This window comes from Pristis pectinata, chromosome 7 (genome assembly GCF_009764475.1).
Source record: "Pristis pectinata isolate sPriPec2 chromosome 7, sPriPec2.1.pri, whole genome shotgun sequence".
NCBI lineage: Eukaryota > Metazoa > Chordata > Chondrichthyes > Rhinopristiformes > Pristidae > Pristis > Pristis pectinata.
In genome coordinates, this window is record NC_067411.1 from 98,630,058 (window position 1) to 98,650,888 (window position 20,831).

At 39.1% G+C, this 20,831-nt stretch overlaps 1 protein-coding gene across 1 annotated transcript in view; it reads left to right on the top strand.

Annotated features, from left to right (window-relative positions):
* The window catches only part of tmem161b (transmembrane protein 161B), a 57,353-nt gene extending 46,263 nt beyond the window's left edge, over positions 1–11,090 (top strand). The window contains 4 exon segments of the mRNA XM_052020265.1: positions 2,705–2,818; positions 3,434–3,608; positions 4,506–4,602; positions 6,126–11,090. Of these exon segments, the coding sequence (XP_051876225.1) occupies positions 2,705–2,818; positions 3,434–3,608; positions 4,506–4,602; positions 6,126–6,403 (664 nt within the window). The 3' untranslated portion in view covers positions 6,404–11,090.
* The last annotated feature ends 9,741 nt before the right edge of the window (positions 11,091–20,831 follow it).

A 20,831-nucleotide genomic window follows, 5' to 3' on the forward strand; every position in this document is an offset into this window, starting at 1 on the left:
ATTGCACTTTTGTAATCTTTATGATGACACTTTAATAAAAACTTTATCAATTCTGTTAGCTGGATGTAAAAGACCCAATAGCATTCTTTTGAACAGTAGAATCCTTTTCCGAAAGCCTTGGCTTTTATATTGAAACAGATTATTTGGTAATTCCAATAACTTGCTGTGTGTGAATTTGCTGCCACTTTTGGTTGCATTACAACAATAATAGGACTTCAAAAATGCAACATTGGGAGTGAAGTGTATTGATGTCTCCTGTAATACTAATGAAAATGTGTTGCTTTTTCATGGATATTGCTCTGTCCCTCTGTCCCTCTGTCCCTCTGTCCCTCTGTCCCTCTGTCCCTCTGTCCCTCTGTCCCTCTGTCCCTCTGTCCCTCTGTCCCTCTGTCCCTCTGTCCCTCTGTCCCTCTGTCCCTCTGTCCCTCTGTCCCTCTGTCCCTCTGTCCCTCTGTCCCTCTGTCCCTCTGTAATATAATCCCTTTCATCATGTAGGCAAATGTAACATTGCATCTACACCTATATGCTCCAGGTCCCAGAAATAGCAATGTCCAGATCATCTGGTTTGTTGTTGGATTCAGATACAGATATTAGCCAGATTCATTGGAAGAACTCTCCTGCACTTAGAATATTGGTGTACTGCTGATTATGTCCATGTGGCCATTCAATAAAATAGATGAGGGTTCTGTATAATCACAGTAAAGGCATCTGTACTCCGGTACTCAAATACTCCCTTAATAAAGGCCAATTCTGGCCAATTAATTTGCCTTTTTATTTGGTTACTACATCTGCATTTTAGCTTAGTGATTTGTGTTCAAAAATGCCTTGGTCCCTCAAATTTCCCAATCTGTCACTGTTTAGAACATAATCTACTTTTCTGTCGTACGCCCTAAAAGAGATGACTTCACATTTTTCAACATTACATTCCATTTGTCATATTCTCACCCACTCATGTAGCTTGTCAACATCCACTTGAACCCTCATTACATTCTCCTTCCCATTCGCAATCCCGTCAAGTTTTGTATCATCAGCAAACTTGCAATAGACTTTTGCTCTCCTCAACCAAATTATTGATGTAGATCAGCATGAGCACTGATCCACGCCTGGTTCGATTCATAGTCTGCCAGTCTGAAAAAGATCAGTTTATTCCCAATCTTTGCTTCCAGTCTCACAACCAATTCTCAATCCATGTCAGTACATTACCTGCAATTCCATGGGTTCTAACCTTGTTGACCAACCTGTTGTGTGGAACCTTACTAAAAACCTTCTGAAAATCTAACTTTGCAATATCCACGAGTTCACCCTAACTATTCTAATAGTCATGTCTTGTAAATCTGAGGGCAAGATGTGAAATGCATTTGGCATTTTTCTGCACTACTGGATTCACAGATAAGTCCAATATTGGAGCAGATGCTCAGAGGTGCCAGCATCTGACTTTCAGGATGACTCAGACTTGCATGTTTTAATGTGCATACATAGAATCAGAATCAGATTTATTATCACTGACTTGTACGACGTGGAGTTTGTTGTTTTGCGGCAGCAGTACAGTGCAAAGACATAAAATTTCTATAAATTGCAAAAATAAAAAGGAATAACAAGGTCATGTTCATGGATTCATGGACTGTTCACAAATCTGATGGCGGAGGGGAAGAAGCTGTTCCTGAATCGTTGAGTGTGCGTCTTCAGGCTCCTGTACCACCTCCCTGATGGTAGTAACAAGAAGAGGGCATGTCCCAGATGGTGAGGGTCCTTAGTGATGGATGCTACCTGCTTGAAGCGCCACCTTTTGAAGGTGTCCTCGATGCCAGGGATGGTTGTGCCCATGATGGAGCTGGCTGAGTCTACAACCCTCTGCAGCCTCTTGCAATCATGTGCATTGGAGCCTTCATACCAGGCGGTGATGCGACCAGTCAGAATGTTCTCCACTGTACATCTGTAGAAATCCGTAAGAGTCTTTGGTGACATACCGAATCTCCCCAAACTCCTAACGAAGTAGAGCCGCTGGCGTGCCTTCTTTGTGATTGCATCAATGTGTTGGGCCCAGGATAGATCCTCTGAGATGTTGACCCTCAGGAACTTGAAGCTGCTCACCCTTTCCACCGCTGACCTCTCAATGAGGACTGGTGTGTGTTCTTCCGACTTCCCCTTCCTGAAGTCCACAATCGGTTCCTCGGTCTTGCTGACGTTGAGTGCGAGGTTGTTGTTGCGACACCACTCAACCAGCTGATCTGTCTCACTCCTGTACGCCGCCTCATTGCCGTCTGAGATTCTGCCAACAACAGTGGTGTCAATGGTGAATTTATAGATGGCGTTTGAGCTGTGCTTGGCCACACAGTCATGAGTGTAGAGAGAGTAGAGCAGTGGGCTCAGCACACGTCCTTGAGGTGCGCCTGTGTTGATTATCAGCAAGGAGTCAGAGAATGGCTGGTGGTCAGTAGTTCTATGAGTTGCTGCCAGTTGTGGGTAGGCACAGTTTGGCCTATATCATGACTTTATGGGTTTGCTTATACCAATCCAATCACCAGGAATCTCAGGATGCATGATTTGTTAAAGTATAATTAGCTATAACTTATTCTACTTAATTGCAGCTGATGAATGATTTATAATATTTTAAAAATGCTAAGCTAACTAACTGGTCAGAATATGAAATAATAGTAAAACGCCTTGTTAACCACATGCATTGTTTGGATTTCTTGACTTGCAGGACTATGCTTCATGTGAACTTTCTATCACCACTAATCATGGTACTTCTGTGGGTGAAACCTATTACAAAGGACTATATCATGAATCCACCACTTGGCAAAGAAAATATTCCTTTGTAAGTATATATGTTTGATGAAGAATTTACTTGCATAACAAATTGCATTCTAGAATATGATCTTTGATTTCCTCTAGTTTGACTTGTTAATGGTGTGATAGCTGTAATAGTCAGTTCCTATTTGTTGAGCCTTTCTACTTAATAACAAAACAGTTGAAGTTAAGATTTGGCTTGTGAGCCAGTCCGATCTATTGATCTGTAGCTCCAATGTGATTCCTTACTCAGTTCCGTGAGCTTTTATGCTAAGTTAAGGTCAGCCTGATTAACTGCATCCTGGTATTGCTGAGAAATAATTTGCATGTTGCAATCACAGTGAAAGCTCAACTGAACATTTATTTAATTTCCTTGCATTTGAACATGGAAGCAGTAATTCCAACCATATCGAGTTATCTTAGTTGAGGTAAAAGGGTCCCACATTATTTTACATACATTTCTTATTTTATCATTTGATCTTCAACACAGCTATAAGTTAAATTAATATACAAATTCACCTTTTTTGAACAAGACAAACAAATTATTTTTATTTATTTTTGATAAAGTGGGTGTGCTCACAGATTCCGGTCAAGGTTTTTGTAAGTCTTTTGTTTAAAACTACTTTTGTTAAATGATTTACAGAATGTCAGAGGCTACATATGATTCATTGCGACTGTGGATTATTATCTTTCTCTGTGTTCTTCGACTGGCCTTAATTCGCCAACACCTGCAAGCATACCTAAACTTAGCACAAAAGAGTGTAGAACAAATGAAGAAAGAGGCAGGGCGGATCAGTACGAAGGATCTGCAAAAGATGGTAAGAAAATGAGGAATGCCTAAAGGACTAAGGTGAATGGGAGCAACTAAATGTTGCACAGAAGAGTAGCACGAAAAAGAGTGAGGTCTGTTGATACTTGTATATTTTGTTGTGGAAGGAAAAGACCTGGCCATGATGTTTGGGGAAAGATAACTAAACATTGTAGTAGTGTTGAATTTATGACAGGGCAAAAGGAAATATTCGCAACACATGATTGCTTTGTGGGTTTCACGTTGCACATACAGTGCGTATTTATACTAAAACAGCGCTGAAAAGCTGCTCTGTTCATTACCCTGATTTTCTCCAGAAAAGAGTGCATGAGAGAATGAATGGGGTTTTGCAAGGTAACGGTAGCAAAATTGTCACTATTTGTTCTCATTGTTCCACGTTGGGGTCTCAGTGCATGCTTGTGCAAGCACAAAAACTCTGACGTTGCCATCAGTGAAACATCAGATGCCAGCAGACTGTGCTAAAATGCTGGAATCATCATAAAGTTCAGGATGGGAGAGGAACTTGGGTCTTATTGTACCACACTAGTGTTTTGCACTCACTGGAGAATTGTTTTAAATACTGCACTGCCAGCTCCCTCACTGAATGCTGAACAGACAAGTTCGGTGGACGATTCTGTTAATGTTTGAACATTGTGAATTTTGAAAAGGTAGGAAAGAACTACAATAGCTTCATATTAGACAAGTATCGGAAATGTATGGCTTTGAGATGGAACACATGCAATTCTGTCAGTGAGTTTAGTGAAAGATATGAATTACAACATATTAACTAGTAATATTTGCTAAGAATTGAACCTGGGAAGGTGATGTATCAAAGACGTGCTTTGTTTCTAAGGCAAGCAGCGTATCGATGAAGATAAAATAACTTAATATTTTTCTTTGCTTGAAGGTTGCCCGGGTTTTCTATTACCTTTGTGTGATCGCACTTCAGTATGTGGCACCTGTGATAATGCTTCTTCATACAACACTGCTTTTAAAAACCCTGGGTAAGTTTGAAACATTGGTACGTTCTCTTTTCAACTTCAATTGATATGAAATACTGATGAATCTCATTTCTGGTATCTCAACTCAATGGTGGTAGAAGCTAGAACTTAATCTGATCTTTAGCTGTAATTGACCAGAATACCCTGTGTTTGATCCGTGAAGTCAGCCAAGGTAGTGTCCCAATTCTTTGCGATTACAAGTTCACCATGAAGGAAAATTCGAAAACCTTTCTGCCTCCATTTGATGCCCAGTGGTCTCTTTTGGAAAGTCTGCATGAGGTAAGAGTAGCATGGCAACAATCGTTGTGCAGGGGTTACACAGGAAAAATTGTCATTTTGACATGGAATAGAAGGTTTGCATGCATCCGTGCATTAGTACTCCATTAGACTGGCACCTTCTTGGGAGAATGAAGACTGGGAAACAAGGAGAGAAGTAGAAATGGAGTCTGCTGCTCTATGCTATTCACTTCAGTCAAAATCTGCAACGTGTTTTGTTTGAAGCTGTAGCTTTGACACCAAGTAGTCATTTTTATTGGGGAACATTAGTACGGCGAGACAACTACAAAGAGTTTAGTTTTTAGGTAAAACATATTGTGCAAAATCTTTTGCTGAACATTGCTGCTAAATATGTGAGAGAGCCCTCTATTGGCTGTTTGCTTACACAGTCTTTGTAACTGTGGTAACACTTGTTTTTAGTTTGATTCCTATTTCACAGTATTGCTTCCTTTCTGACTAGAGTGTGATTTTGTAAATTGCAAAATAAGTAGCAGTAATTGAGCTCAGAGTTTGAGGGCAGATCTTCCCGTGCAATTTTATGGCATTTCCGAATTTTGTATCCCAATAAATCAAAGTGCAATGGGTTTTTATTTATGAATTTTCAATAATTGTGTTTTCACACTATTAGAAATTATACAAATGTCAACTATTTCTAGGTTTAGTTGCCACTTGAGAAAGGAGAAATCAATATAGTCTTGATCTTGAGAGAAATGGACGTGCTTGGAAAGCACAACAGCAACTGCACAGAGAGGTGGGCATTGACTGCAGCTCAGAGGGAGAGAGGATGGTCTGTGGATATACCAAAGGGTGGGAAGGTCAGTGGTCTCAGCCCATGACCAAAGTCAGCAATAACAACAGGCACTGGAAGTTGGGGAGGGGCTGCTGGCAGCAGCTGCGGCACAGGAAGAGGGACAACCTTGCAGCAGGATGGAAGAGGAATTGGAGTTTGTGACTGAAGCAGACTCCTTGGCAATTCTTCAGAACGGATTGGGCAGGTGTTTGCAGGAAAGGAGGATAAAAGGATATGGAAACAAGCTGGGTACATACTTGCAAACAGAATAAACACAAGCATTCGTCGTTTTGTCTTTCCGACATGGAGACTAAGGTGAATTTACGTCATTCAAATTCACCTCTTGAGACTGTGATCATCTTTGTAATTTGCCTCTTTTTATGATGACTAAAGAAGAATATAAAGTAAAGCTTCAGAAGTGATTGACAAACCGGTGTTTCATTTATATTTCATGAAACAGGTCACCATTCCTGGGGACTCCTCTCAGAACCTTCGTATGTGTCTCCTAAGGAGATCGTTGAAGCCTCCAATTCTGTTAAATCATCTACCCTTGTAGCCAATGAAAACAAGAAGCTAACTGTTACACAAATAACAATGGCACTGGATGGTCTGCAGAACGTTTTCACTCCATTACTCTTCCGAGGCCTCCTCTCCTTTCTAACCTGGTGGATTGCAGCTTGCCTGTTCTCTACAAGTCTTTTTGGTTTGTTCTATCATCAGTACCTGACAGTCGCGTGAGTGACTAGCATGATAAAGCTGGACGTCCAAATATTCTCCTAGATCTGAACATAAAATTAAAGTCACTTTTTGGGGATGAAGGGATATTTTAAACCATTGTGGAAACAGCATATTGCTAAGTACAGAGCACAGATTAACCTGCTCGTTTCAAACACTTCCTCTGGTTCTCAGGGTGAATAAATGTCTTAACAATTTGAAACTTAGAAGCTGGAATGATGACATGTTACTAATGCCATGGATAGGTCATTTATCTTTGATAGAACTTTGGAGTTATCAACAGAAGATCATTTGGCCTTAAGTGGTTGGTAAACCAGTGGATCAAAGTTGATGTATAACCATGAATAAGATTAAAAATTGATGGACTTAATTCTCCAACTCCACATCAATTTTAATCTGCTTAGAAATTTAAGATCAGAATTTTAAGTCCAAAAGTTAGCAAAGGGATAGAACTTTATTCTAGAATTAGCTTTACAAAATGACATTCTGGTTAATGTGTAGCTTGACTTGAATCTTAACACGTCTGTGTCCCTTCAATATACATATGTAAACATAAAGATAATGGGTGAGTTTTTTTCCCTTCCCCCTGCCCCCACCGCCCCACAGACAGGTGAAAATGGGCTTTATTTTATCAGTTGTGAGCTCTTGATGATTTTGAACAAAACATAGGTACTGTTTCATTGGTTCTAAATGTTGAGCTAAGAAAATCCAGTTTGAACAACAATTGGTATTGACAGATTTCTTAGCAATAACTGAGCTGTTTGTTAAAATGTGTTGTGTTTATCCTTTTGTTGGAAAATCCAGCATTCTTCACTGTAAAGAAGTCTTTACAGCTGGAATGTGAATATATCTACTGTATATTACAGTAAAGGTTAAATATTTCAGATTTTTAAGGGAACAAATTTCTTTGAAGTTGTGGTTGTTGCTGTAAGAGAGTTTGATTTGTTGCTTGAGGTAAGGTATTAGGTGAGTGGTTTTTATTTTAATAGTGTTTTTGAATTGTCCAAAAAACCCTGCAGTACAATGGAACTCTGATATTGTGGCTTGCCTCAGTGAAGGAAACTTATTTTTGAAAGCACCTCAGCACTGTAACCACATCATAAAGAAGAACTGGAATTCCAATTTTTTACATAACTTTCAGATCTATTGAATGAAACTTCACTTGCAAGCTGATGGATTTATTTCACTTTGATATTGTAACATCTTAGCCTCTCCTCCACAAATTTTGTTACTGAATTCCATCTTAGATTGAAAGCCCCAAAATTGCAAGTTAAATGTTTAAACTCTTTGTTATATGCATTTCTCTGCCTGTAACAGCACCATGCAGATATATAATACTTCTCATGTTCCAAAACCTTGCAAAAAAATACGTTACTGGGAGATTGGATGATACAAGGTAAAGTGTAGGACAGGAAGGCTATTGTGATTAAAGCAGTCTCCCCTATCTATTTAATTGGTGAACCTCCAATATTTTCAATATCTTTTCAACATGAAAAGATGAGAAAATACTTTTGATTTTGGTTACACTTTTGATCATTAAATAGAGTATGTAAAAGCTGACAACTTCTCTACCCCTCCATTAAATTGAATTTCAGTAATTGATACAGGAATATTTAACATTTTCTCAAGAAAATATAATGTGCCAAGAAGGTTTTATTGTCTTTTATTTTGGTATACTTGTCCTGCTGCTGAATGGTATTCTTCTTGATGTGTGTAACTTTACATATCCGTTGCGAGCGATGGATGGGAGTGCTACACTTGATTAGGCTATAGATTTTAATCCAGTTTGCTAAAGACATGCAAATAATAACTATTGGAAATTTGAAACAAATTTTCATCAGATTTTATCATTTAAATACAAATTGTATATAGCATCCTTGAATGGTGCTGTTTCAGACAAATCTGTCTGATTCAACAGTCCAAAATGTAGTTTCATCCATATAGTACAACAGCACATTTTTGATACATTATAGGCCAACTATGATCTCTGGCCATTTTGATAATGCTTTTTTTGAATGACAAATTCCACTTTCATTTAACTTCTTTGAAAGTTAGGTGCAATTACTGTAGATGCAAATTAAATAATGAAAACATATCAGACAAGTAAGATCAAAATTCAGTTAATTAGAATAGAATGCTAGAAATAGCAAGTAATCGTAATTGACCATTTATAATGAGGCCTAACCCTTAAGGTAATATCCATTTGCAATACCCACTAAGCTGTATACAGTTATGTTCTGAAGCTAATAAAATTAGTCCTTTCATATTCTTTGTTTATGTAATTATAACAACTTCCTCTGTGAATGTGACTTGTACTGTGATAAATTTGAAGATGATCATGTTAATGAAACCCAAGTCATAACTGAAATCTGTAATATCAGTAATTGGAATTGGTCTGTGCTTGGTTGGTTTAATTTTTTGCATTATAAATTGTTAGGTATGGCCAAACTATGTAGTTATTTATCCTTCTTTGTACCAAAAGATAGAAGTAATGTAATCATACATTTTTTTTTAAGCAATACTGACAAGTTAGTAAAAATGGCTAATTCATTGATCCTTTTGCCAAAAGCCGTTGACGGGCATAATTTATTCCTATTTATCTAGCCAGTTAGCAGCTACACTATGTAGCCAGCATTAACGATGGTTACAATGCTGTAGGTGATCTGCAGCGACATTGGGGATAGAATTGAGGGCAAATCAGGTAAAACCAGGCAACTCCATCTCCAAACTAGCTGAGACACTCCTATCACCAAAACAAAGTGGCTATTTTAGTACTGTTGACAAAAGTACCTTGCACTGAGACCAGGCAACACAGAAATCCCACCTGCACAATTGTAGATCAGAGGATAGGGTAATAAATTGATAGTACTTGTAATTAAGCAAGGAATATAATGTTCCTGAAGAATATTAAGGAATAACATATCTCACATTTTACGTACACGGAGATTCAGTGTCAACATTTAATTTGGCTAGCTGGTATCAGTGAGTTGGGGTTTAACATCAGTGAAGCCAAGATCCTAGGAGAGAATTTGAACATTTTTGATTCTGAATCATAGTCCTAAAGTTGGTGCGCCAAACATAAATATGGAATTTGAATGTTCCATGACATATGGTTGGCTATCCATAACCAGTAGTAAATGTTTGAGGCCTTTCTAAAGAAATGTATTTGCATTTGATGTTTAATTTGTGCTGGAATGCACTGAAATGGCTTGAAGCCTTTCTTTTAATAAAATCATTGTTATTGATTTGAATGCAGCAGGGTATTTTCTTGTGTTTATGTGGGTGGCTGTTTATTGGTTATAAGATACATGTTTCAGTAAAACTAGTGGAAATTGGTCACCTTGGGGACTGAACTAGTTACTTAATACAGATGTTTCTTTAACCTATTTAATGCATTTTATGATGTAAACATCTCTCCAAAATGATGCAAGTTTGTAATTCAGTTTATTTCTGTTATAGTGGGGAACATGGAGTTGTAGTGGTATTCCACTGCAGTAATCCAGAGACCTGCATAAATGATCCAGAAAGTACAAGTTCATACTTGTACATGGCAATTTAAGAACTTTAATCAAATTTTATATAAAGCAAACAAATCTGGAAAATCACAATCATTTAAAGTAAACATAAAACTCCAGGATTTCAGCAAAAACCCAGCCCTGGTCAAGCCTATATATATCTCCAGTTCCAACCTAGCGCACAATTAACCAGTCAACCATTCAGAAATAAAATAAAGCATCAAAGAAAATTGTAGCAATTCAATAAAAAAAATACCACCAGTGAAATCCTTGTATGCAATTAATGCTGGGAATGAAATAAAAATTGTATATCTGAAATAAACTCGAGTAGCAACACCTGTGTTTTATCATATTTAGATACTAGCAGGTGACTCAATCATAGCACCAATGCTGATTTGGACAGTTGTAGGGCTGTGCTCAGCTCCAAGTTCCATCCTCCAGTCAAGGATACACTTCATAGGAAATTCTGCACGTTCAAAATTGTATCTCCTGTTTACATGTAAAATGATTATACTGTGTAAGTTAATGTTCTTGCCACCACCCCTCTTTCATTCTATCGGTAGCTTATGGAATAGTTCTTGCGAACAGCATCACTATTGTTGCTTTTTTATAATACAGGAGTCCTTCTGCAAAATCTGGCAAAATAAAAAGGCTTACTAATTCTCTGTGAAGGCACTTAATAAAAGAAGTACAGATCTCAAGATAGTAAATAACCACATACTCTTATTCATCACAGGTTTGTCATGATGCTTGATCGTGCATTTAACATCAGAATTTATTACTCAGAAGTTGTAATTATATCAGATTGTGGCTCCTTACTCCAAGTTCAAATTATATTTGATTGTTAATAACCAAGGGTTTTGAAGAGAAATCAGGGTGACTAGAGGAACTAGTTTCACTGTAACATGTAATTGAGCTGGATTTCTGTATGGATAGACTTTTAAATACCAAATATCTTTAAAGTTTTTTTGTTTATAAATGATTCTTGAATGTGCATGGTTGCCAATTTTAAGATTGTGAAGTGATTGCACAAATAACTTGATGTTTTCTATAAGTTATATTGTAAGAATCTGTAAATTAAGAAGCCGTGGCAATGTATTTCATTCATATTTTATAGAATCTAGGGTTGGATTGTGCACTTAATGCATTGATTAAAATACAAGGCAATAAAACTGGCTCATTTTGAATTAAGATCCTATCTAGTTCAAGGGATTACCAAACACCAAAGAGAATGTGAATGAATAATGTGCTGCATTTTGTACACTATACTCAATATTCCATTGTAACTCTTCTACAGCCTTTGGAACCAATCTGAGCTAACGATACTGTTACCACTAGTGATTATACTAAAGTGCAGTTTGAAAGCTCTAACTACATAATGGTGTTTTAAAAATATATAAACTCTTAAATATGAAGTAGCACAACAGCTAAAACCTAGCAACAGTAGCGGAGCTTGCTGGAGTGAGTAAGCTATTTGCTAGTAATACCTAGTCATTAGAAATATCTATCATGGCAAAAAAAAAAGCAGTTAAATAAAACTTGTGCAATACTATTCAGAGTGAAATGTGCACATTAGTGTTTCTTCTTTAAACAAAAGTCAGTATTGAACATATTTGAGGGAAAACATCCCAAATAATCATCTTATTTGCTTATTATTTGGTTAAATTTTTAATAACATACTAACAATTTTCAACCTCCAACTGAACAAATCTGTCAGTGCCCATTATCTGGTACAAATGCGGGATAGGGAAGATATAAAAAGCAAGACTAAAGTAGAATAATGTTGGGAAAGAAAAGGGAACAGCTCATATCTGCTGTACTTGGGCAGGTGAAAATAGTGTAGTGTGATTGTTCCACAGGCATGGAAAACTATTGTGGAATTCAGGTGACCGTGCCACCAGATTATCTTCAGGTACATCATTACATGCATATTCTTTAGGATGAGTTGTTAAACTGGGGCCACGTCTTCCCTTTCAAGTAGATATAAAAGATTCCCTGGGACTATTCATAGAAGGGCAGAGGAAGTTTTCCTGGTGTTCTGGAAAATAGTCATCAATATAAACCTAATAAAATCATCTGGCCACTTTTTTTCATCCGTGATTGTGGGAGCTTGCTGCTTGCATACCGACGACTGCAGTTTCTACATTACAGCTTGGAAATGACTTGTGTGTAAAATGCATTGGGATGTCCTGAGGTTGTGAAATATTAAGAGATTGTAGCTCTAGGTTTTGCATAACACAAACATTTTTATTCAGTTAAATGGATATTTATAGTCATAAAAATCATTGCACAGTGAGATTAAATTCATTTTTGAAGTGTTAACTTATTACAAATAGGTACAATTAAGAGATGAACACAAAACAATGTACAGAAATATTTTGTGAATGACACTCAGCAGTGACAAATTACATTAATGTAGTGCTGTAACATAGTACAATGTTTATATCAAACAAAATTTGACACCGAGTGACATGAGACACAAGACAAGCTTGGTCAAAGAGGTGAGTTTAAATAAGTGTGCTAAAGGGGGAAAAAAAGAGGTGGAGAGGTTTAGGGAGGGAATGCCGGAACTTTGCAATATTGGCAGCGGAAGCTAAGGCTGTGAATAGAGGTGTGATTAAAGTTGGGTGTGATCTTAGAGGACGGAATGTGAGCTTGATAGGTTGTATATATGGAGAAAAATAGAGGCGACAAGGAGTAATAAGACTGTAGAAGGATTTGAAAACGATGAGAATTTTTAAATTCTTTATAAACCAACAGCAGTGTAGATGGCAAAAATGGATGACCTGAGAACAGGACTTGGTGCTAATTAGAACACTGGTGACAGAGTGTTTTATATTCCATGTTTACAAAGAGTAAAGTAGGAAGGGAGTTTGGGGAAGAGTATGTTAAAGAAAGCAAAGTTGCAATTAATAAAAATGTAAGTTAGCTGAAGCAGACTGGAGTGAAGCAATGTTATGGAACAGAGTACTTAGTGAGAATATGTACAAATATATATTGGCTCAAAGGCCACCTTAGGGCCTAATGTGATATTACAGCAACAAACAATTCAAAGTCGGGTTTATTGTCAGATGCACAAGTCCATGTATACACAGGTGCAATGAAAAACTTACTTGCAGCAGCATCACAGGCACATAGCATCAGAGAAGCAACATTCACAAGAAAAACATAAATCATACACTTTTTACAAGTAAACACAATTAGAACAAATAAAAAAGTCCATTTTAGTGCAAAGTGGCCATAGTGTTGCTAAACCGTAGTGATTAGGGTTTAGCCTGTTGGTTCAAGAACCGAATAGTTGGAGGGAAGTAGCTGTTCTTGAACCTGGTGCTGTGGGACTTCGGGCTTCTGTACCTCCTGCCCGATGGTAGCTGCGCAGGAAAAAAAAACCTGCAGATGCAGGAAATCTCAAAAACTCTGGGTATACTCAGCAGGTTAGGCAGTGCTGGTGGAGAGAGAAAAACAAAGGTTTCTGGTCAATGTATTTCCGTCAGAACTGGAAATGAAAGAAAATGTGTTTCAGCTTCAGCAAAAGATTGGAAAGAAAAATGACAAAGACCAAGGTTGCCCAGTTGACACTATTGCCTTCAATGCTGTGTAAGAGGGAGCAGTCTGTCTGAAGAAGTGCAAATTGGGGCAGATGAATATAGAATCATAGAGTCATAGAGCACTACAGCACAGATACAGGCCCTTCAGCCCAAGTCCACGCTGACCACATTGTCCACCCAGCTACTCCCAATTTCCTGCATTTGGCCCATATCCCTCCATGGACCTATCCAAGTGCTTAAATGAAACTGTTGTACCTGCCTCAACCACTTCCTCTGGCAGCTCGTTCCATATACTCACCACCTTCTGCATTAAAAAGTTGCCCCTCAGTCCCTTTTAAATCTTTCCCCTCTCACCCTAAACCTATGTCCCCTAGTTTTGGACTCCCCTACCCTGGGGAAAAGACTGTTACTGTCCACCTTATCTATACCTCTCATAATTTTAATCATTTCTATAAGGTCAGCCCTCATTCTCCTGCATTTCTGAGGAATAGAGACCTAGCCTGGCCAACCTCTCCCTATAACTCAGGCCCTCTAGTCCTGGCAACATCCTCGTAAATCTTTTCTGCAATCTTTCTGGTTTAAAAATGTCTTTCCTACAAAAAGGTGACTGAAACCGTACACAATACTCCAAGTGTGGCCTCACCAAGGACTTATACAACTGCAGCAAAATGTCCCATCTCCTATGTTCATTGCCCTGACTGATGAAGACCAGTGTGCTAAACGCCTTTTTCACCACCCTGTCTACCTGTGACGCTGCTTTCAATGAATTCTGCACTTGTAGTCCTGGGTCCCTCTAGACAGTAAAAAGAAAAAAAATGAAGGAACTGTGAGATGCAAAATATAGCAATTGCTGGAAATCTGAATTAAAAGGGAATGCTGGAAAAAAGCAGCTCCAGCAGTGTCTGGAGAGAGGAAGAACTGAGCCAATGTTACAGGCAGTTCTCCTTGCAATAGAACTGAACCATTGTTTCACACACAGGAAGGAGCGCGGGTGAAGGGATTGCCATCTATATACTTAGAAGGCATCAGAACCGAGGTCAGAATGGAATGGAGAATCAAAGTGACTGCATTCCACTCCCACTACCAAGGCAGGGGACAGGTAGTCGGGAAATTACAAGCATGCAGTTGCAGGATTGAGGATCACAGGTTCGGAAGGCACCACTGTCTTCAACACCTCTGGTGAGGGAAGAGAAATTATAGATGGAGTGGACAAAGGCATCAGAGATTCTTTGAGGAGAGAGATGACGGCAGACTTGGACAAGAGGATGATGAGGCAATGCCTGAGGAGAAGGGGATGCAGAAAAGAAAGGCAGCAGTTCGGTTGCAGTAAGTCTGAGAGTTCGATGTAGGTCTCACAGACAAAGTGAGCTCAAGCAGGAACAGAAAAGGGAAAACTGAGTTTACAGCAAAGGCAGAAAGGGATCGTAGAGGAAGCTTGGCTTGGTTGGTTTGGAGTGGGGAGTTAATGGTAGGGCCAGCTGATTACTTTTCAAATCTAGTGGCTGAAGACTCATTGTAGGAGAAGCTGCACTGTTCACGTTGAGAGTTGAGGAGACTGGAGAACAGAGGTTTAAGGAGAATCCAGGAGAGAAAAGCCAGGAGTTACGTATGAGGGTTATAGGATTGGGGGCGGGGCAGGGGGGAGAGACTTAGCATTAATGTGGACTAGGACGAGGACCCGAGTGTGCAGCTGAGCAGATCAGTGGCCGTAGGAATGTGAATGGACGGTAAAGAACATAAGAGGTAGAAACAGAATACAAGTGCGACAGCAGTTAGCACTGCCGCATCACAGCTTCAGGGACCCAAGTTCAATGCTGACGCCGGGCGCGGTCTGCATGGAGATTGTACAATCTACCCGTGACCAGATAGGTTTCTGCTGGGTGCTTTGGTTTCTCCCAAAGATGTTCTCCCTTAACCTCCCCCCCCCCCCCACCCCCATGCCTCTTCTTTTCTTCCCTTTTCTAGTCTATCTCTTTTTTTTCTACCCTTTTTCCCTCCTCACCTTTGACCCATCCCCCGGTGGATCTGCTCTCCCCTCCTCCCCCGCACCTGCCCGTCGCTATCTCTTACCTGCATCTACCTATCCCCACCCTGTGCCCACCCCGCCTCCCCTCTTTTGTCCACCTATCACTGCTCTGCAATTCCCTCCTATGTATCGGGCTTCCCCTTTTCCTATCTTCAGTCCTGAAGAAGGGTCCTGACTCGAAACGTTGACCGCCTGCTTTTCTCCACAGATGCTGCCTGGCCTGCTGAGTTCCTCCAGCATCATCGTGTTTCTCATGCAGTAAATTATCCTCTAGTTTAGATAAATGCCGAAAGAACTAAAGGGGAGTAAATGGATTGGTAAGAGAGAATCATTTGCAGGAGTATTGGGGAGTAAGACCAATGGTATTGATCTTCTAGGAGCCACCATGGACCCTGTGGACCGAATGAGCTCCTGTGTTGTAATAAGAAAGTATTCAGCCCCTTGTTCCTGCTCTGCCCTAAAGTAATATCTTAGCTGATCTTTATTTCAGCATCACTTTCCTGTACTAACTTCACATCTGTTTCGAATATACAAAAACACTAGACAGTTGGGAGTGTGCATTTTTCAGTGAGAACGTTTTCTTTTCCAAGGCCAGACACAAAGGCATTGAGATGAGGAAGGGGGATGAATGGAGACTAAAATAAGGGACTGATCAGCGATGGCTGTAATGTAATAGAAATAGCAAGATCAGGGGAGTTATGATGAATATAGGGGTCAGGGGAACTTTTATGGAGAGAGGTTAAGGGGGGATTAGAGGGCAGTAAATTCATGATAAAGTGAGTGATGAATTCAGATGGAAGTTGAAATTATAAAAAGTGGGAAGCTGATTGATGCAGACACTGAGGTATGAAATAAAGGTCTTTTGTGAGAAAATTTGTATAGTACTTGACTGAATGGTAGAGAACGACTGTTTTAATTGAGAGGGATAGAACAATATGAAACTCTACCTTTTGATGTTCAACTAATGAATGCACAATGTTCATCTTGAATTGGACATAATATGAATATGATGTGAGAAGCAATGGGCTGCAATATTATTTTTAAAGTCCAAAATGCTGTTTATACCAAATACTCTGCCACACAGTTCTTTCCTGTATCTTCTCCTGAATATATATTCCACCAAATAGATCTGAGATAATTCCAATGGAGCTTCTTGGTCATTTATCAAGTTGTATTCATCAAAAGATCAAGTAACAAATCAGTACACTATCAAACTGGAAATACAGTAAAACTCCAATGATCTGGCACGCTCAGGACTTTGGTGGTGTTGGACTGGCCGATTTTCAATGTTATTCATATTAATAGTCCAACACACTTTAAACTCGTTTTTGCTTAGATGTCACGTGGTGTTATAATACAACTTTCAGTAAACATTTTCAGGATGCATGGGAACCGGGGCTCTGCTGGGTTTCAATGGAGCATGGGAATCATCACCTATGTGCCAGATGCCAAACACTGGGATTTCCAAATAGTTGGATAGCTGGTTATCAGAGTTACAATATCAATACTTCTGCAAGAGGAAAACTGCATTTACTTTTAAACAGGACACTCCATCTTACAACTCTTTTTGACCAATTGATCCAGATCATTTTTTTTAAATACTCCCATACCGTTGAGCTATCTTCCACCCCTCTTTAGGGCAATATGACAACCATCTTTAAATTAAGTTACACGGTATTGAGTTGAATGAAGTTATTGAACACTATGGTTGAAACAGTACAAAAGTTTATTTTCATTCATCACAAATCAGATGTCCATTTTGCTTTAAAATGCAAGTCCTCCTGTTTTGGTTATAATATTTTTCTGTCTTCAGTAGCAATGCTTTTTAATAACTGATGGCATTGCGATATTTCTGTTTACAGCAGTACAATTTGTTTAACCGCTGCTGAATGCTATGCATTGGATAACATTCATTAAAGCACAATTAAAGCAATTTAATTACATCATTATTAATACTCATGGGCCAGTCACAATGTAGAATTGCTTCACTTGGCCTACATTACCCAAGTGGTTTCATGTTGTTTTTGCCATTAGAACGGAAGTCCATTATAGCATTTGACATCATCACTGCCTCTCATAAAATACTGCAGCACATTGAAGCTGATTTGGGTACACTCAAGGTTATGAAAGATTTTTCCAATTTATTTTTTGTATACCACTATGAGATTATAAGCTTTTTTTTGGCTGATGTACCACATAACATTTTCCTACAACACAGGTAGATATCCTAAAATATCACTCTATGATATCTTCACTCTCCTGTTATTTTTTCCTATGCAGCAGTTGGAAAAATATTAGTTGCTGTATGTGTCTGCAATCCAACAGCAATTGGGGAGTGGTCTTAAAAACAGAAGCACTGAATTCATTTAGTAGTACAGTTCTATATTATGTATACATGAATTTTTTACAAAAAATTGTTATTCTCTTTGTCAATAATGCAACACTAAATATGGGAGTGGAAATAATGTGTAAGTAATGCCACACGACTTCATCTGTTGGTAGAACTGCTGTTACTGGAGCATTTGTACAAATTGAAGAAAGCTTTCATCTGATCAGGAGAGCCAGCAATATGCTGGGTACAGACACATGGAAGGAATTGGAAGCAATAGGTTGAGCGAGCTCGGGCTTTTCTCTTTGGAGAGAAGGAGGATGAGAGGTGACTTGATAGAGGTGTACAAGATGATAAGAGGCATAGATCGAGTGGACAGGCAGAGACTTTTTCCCAGGGTGACAATGGCTAACATGAGGGGACATAATTTTAAGGTGATTGCAGGAAGGTATAAGGGGGATGTCAGGGGTAAGTTTTTTACACAGAGAGTGGTGGGTGTGTGGAACGCACTGCCGGCAGAGGTTGTGAGGTCAGATACATTAGGGACATTTAAGAGACTCTTAGATAGACACATGAATGATAGAGAAATGGAGGGCTATGTGGGAAGGAAAGGTTAGATAGACGTTAGAGCAAGATAAAATGCCAGCACAACATTGTGGGCCGAAGGGCTTGTACTGTGCTGTAGTGTTCTATGTTCTGTGTTCAATGAGTGAGAAGTGGGAGCACTTTGAATGTAGTTCCAAATCCCATAAATCCTTTCACCATAGTGCTTCTCATGGGCCAACAATACTTGAGTTTTACCACTCAGTTGTAAAGAATATCAGCGAGACACAATACTGCCAAGGTTAAAGTGTACCATTCTCTTTAAGGCACCGGCCCTTTTGTCAGCTAGGGTATGTGCAGTCATTATAATGCTCGTATGAACTCATTTGATTGTCATGATTTACATTCTCCAGTTCTTACCAATTTAACTATAGAGAAATGCATCTTCGCAATATCTGCTAAACTCAGTCCATTTATGGTGATCTATCCTGAGCCCAATACATTAATGCAATCATGAAGAAGGCATGCCAGTGGCTCTATTTCGTTAGGATTTTGAGGAGATTTGGTACGTCAGCAAAGGCTCTTGCAAATTTCTACAGATGTACGGTGGAGAGCATTGTGACTGGTTGCATCACAGCCTGGTATGGAGGCTCCAGTGTGCAGGAGGCTGCAGAGGGTTGTAGACTCAGCCAGCTCCATCACGGGCACAACCCTCCCTGCCATTGAGGACATCTTCAAGAGGTGGTGCCTCAAGAAGGTGGCATCTATCACTAAGGACCCTCACCATCTGGGACATGCCCTCTTCTCATTACTACCATTGGGGAGGAGGTAAAGGAGCCTAAAGACCCACACTCATCGATTCAGGAACAGCTTCTTCCCCTCCACCATCAGATTTCTGAACGATCCACGAACCCATGAACTGCATTATTCCTTTTTTTTTTGCACTACTTCTTTATTTTTGTGACTTATAGATTTTTATGTCCTCCACTGTACTTCTGCCGCAAAGCAACAAATTTCACATCATATGTCAGTGATAATACACCTGATTCTGATTCTGTTATGTTGTGTTCCTCCATTCTCTCTGCATCAAGGACAGTGTGATGCAGATTTTCTGCTACCCCTCAGCCTCTATAAATCTTTGACCTGAAATATTAGCTCTGTTTCCTTTTCCGCAGAAGCTACCTGTCCTGCTGAGTGTTTCCAACATTTTCTGTTTTATTTCAGAGTCTCAGCATCAGCAGTTTTTTGTTTGATTTTCGTAACTTTCCTAGTGGAAAGTGAGTATCCTCTTAATAGGATGTAGAATGTTTCCCATGTCACAAAATTTCAAACTTTCTAGACTGCTGTGAAGTGAGACCGATATATCGGTCATTGTTGAACTTTGTCACTGGCAGGTTAAGAAATGTCAAACAGGCTAATTATCCTTGTTGCCCATGTAGCAACATACTTCCATCTCTAAACAGGGCTCAGAGACCTTACAGTCAGTTGTCCACTCACTCTATCTTGTGCTTCTACATTAGGATTCCCTTTGCTTCGTTGAAAGTGAGCTCTTCAATTCCCGTACCTGCTCCCTGAGTTCTACAATAGGATTTTCATTATATTCCAATATCTTTTCCAGAAGTCATGCCCTGTGCACCTCACTCATTTTCAAATCCTCTCAAGCCAACAGCAAATCCAAAAGTCCGAGTTTGGCAAAATTTGGCTACATATATACTGAAAGCTTGATATCTTAGAAAAACCTTGATGATATAAGCCTGAGACTGTCCTCTTGAGAATATCTGGTATAATATAGTAGAACTTACACTATATTTTAATTGCATATTCTTCTCCCGGCTCACTTTACTCCTGGTATTTTCTTTTCTAAACTCTTTGTCTAAAGGCATATTTAACGATAATCATACCTTTGGAGAAGTGTATTTTTAAACAATTTCTAGATAATTAAACTTCTTAATTCCAAGTAAAAGAACAGACCCCTTTAAGACCTTTAATTCTGGCTTAGTTTCTTTAAGGCTTTCCCAATATTGTTGGAAATAACCTAACTGTAAGGTTGTTTTTTTCACAGTCAAGTAATACTAACCAGTTTGGTCTTGATACTTATCCAGTTACTTTGTTATTCTTTCTTTTAAAATGCAAACTAAAATTAACATAATTTCTCTAGTCTTCATATTAAGTACTTTTCAAATCGTTATAACATCACCAATAACTTTGAGTACATTTTGAACATTATCTTTGCACTTTTTTTGTGTGATTTTCTTGTGTTAGAACATTTGCCCCTTACTCAGTGCTAGCTCCTGAAAGTGACGTCAGGGCATTGAACCCTAGCCCTGCAAACTCAACGCCTAACCTTAACCGTAACAACCTACAACCCTTCCCCTAACCCTAATATCCCACAACACTGAACCACCCCAACAAAACTTAGCCAACACCCCCACAAGGCAAAACCCTCCACAAACCCAATAACCCCTCCCAC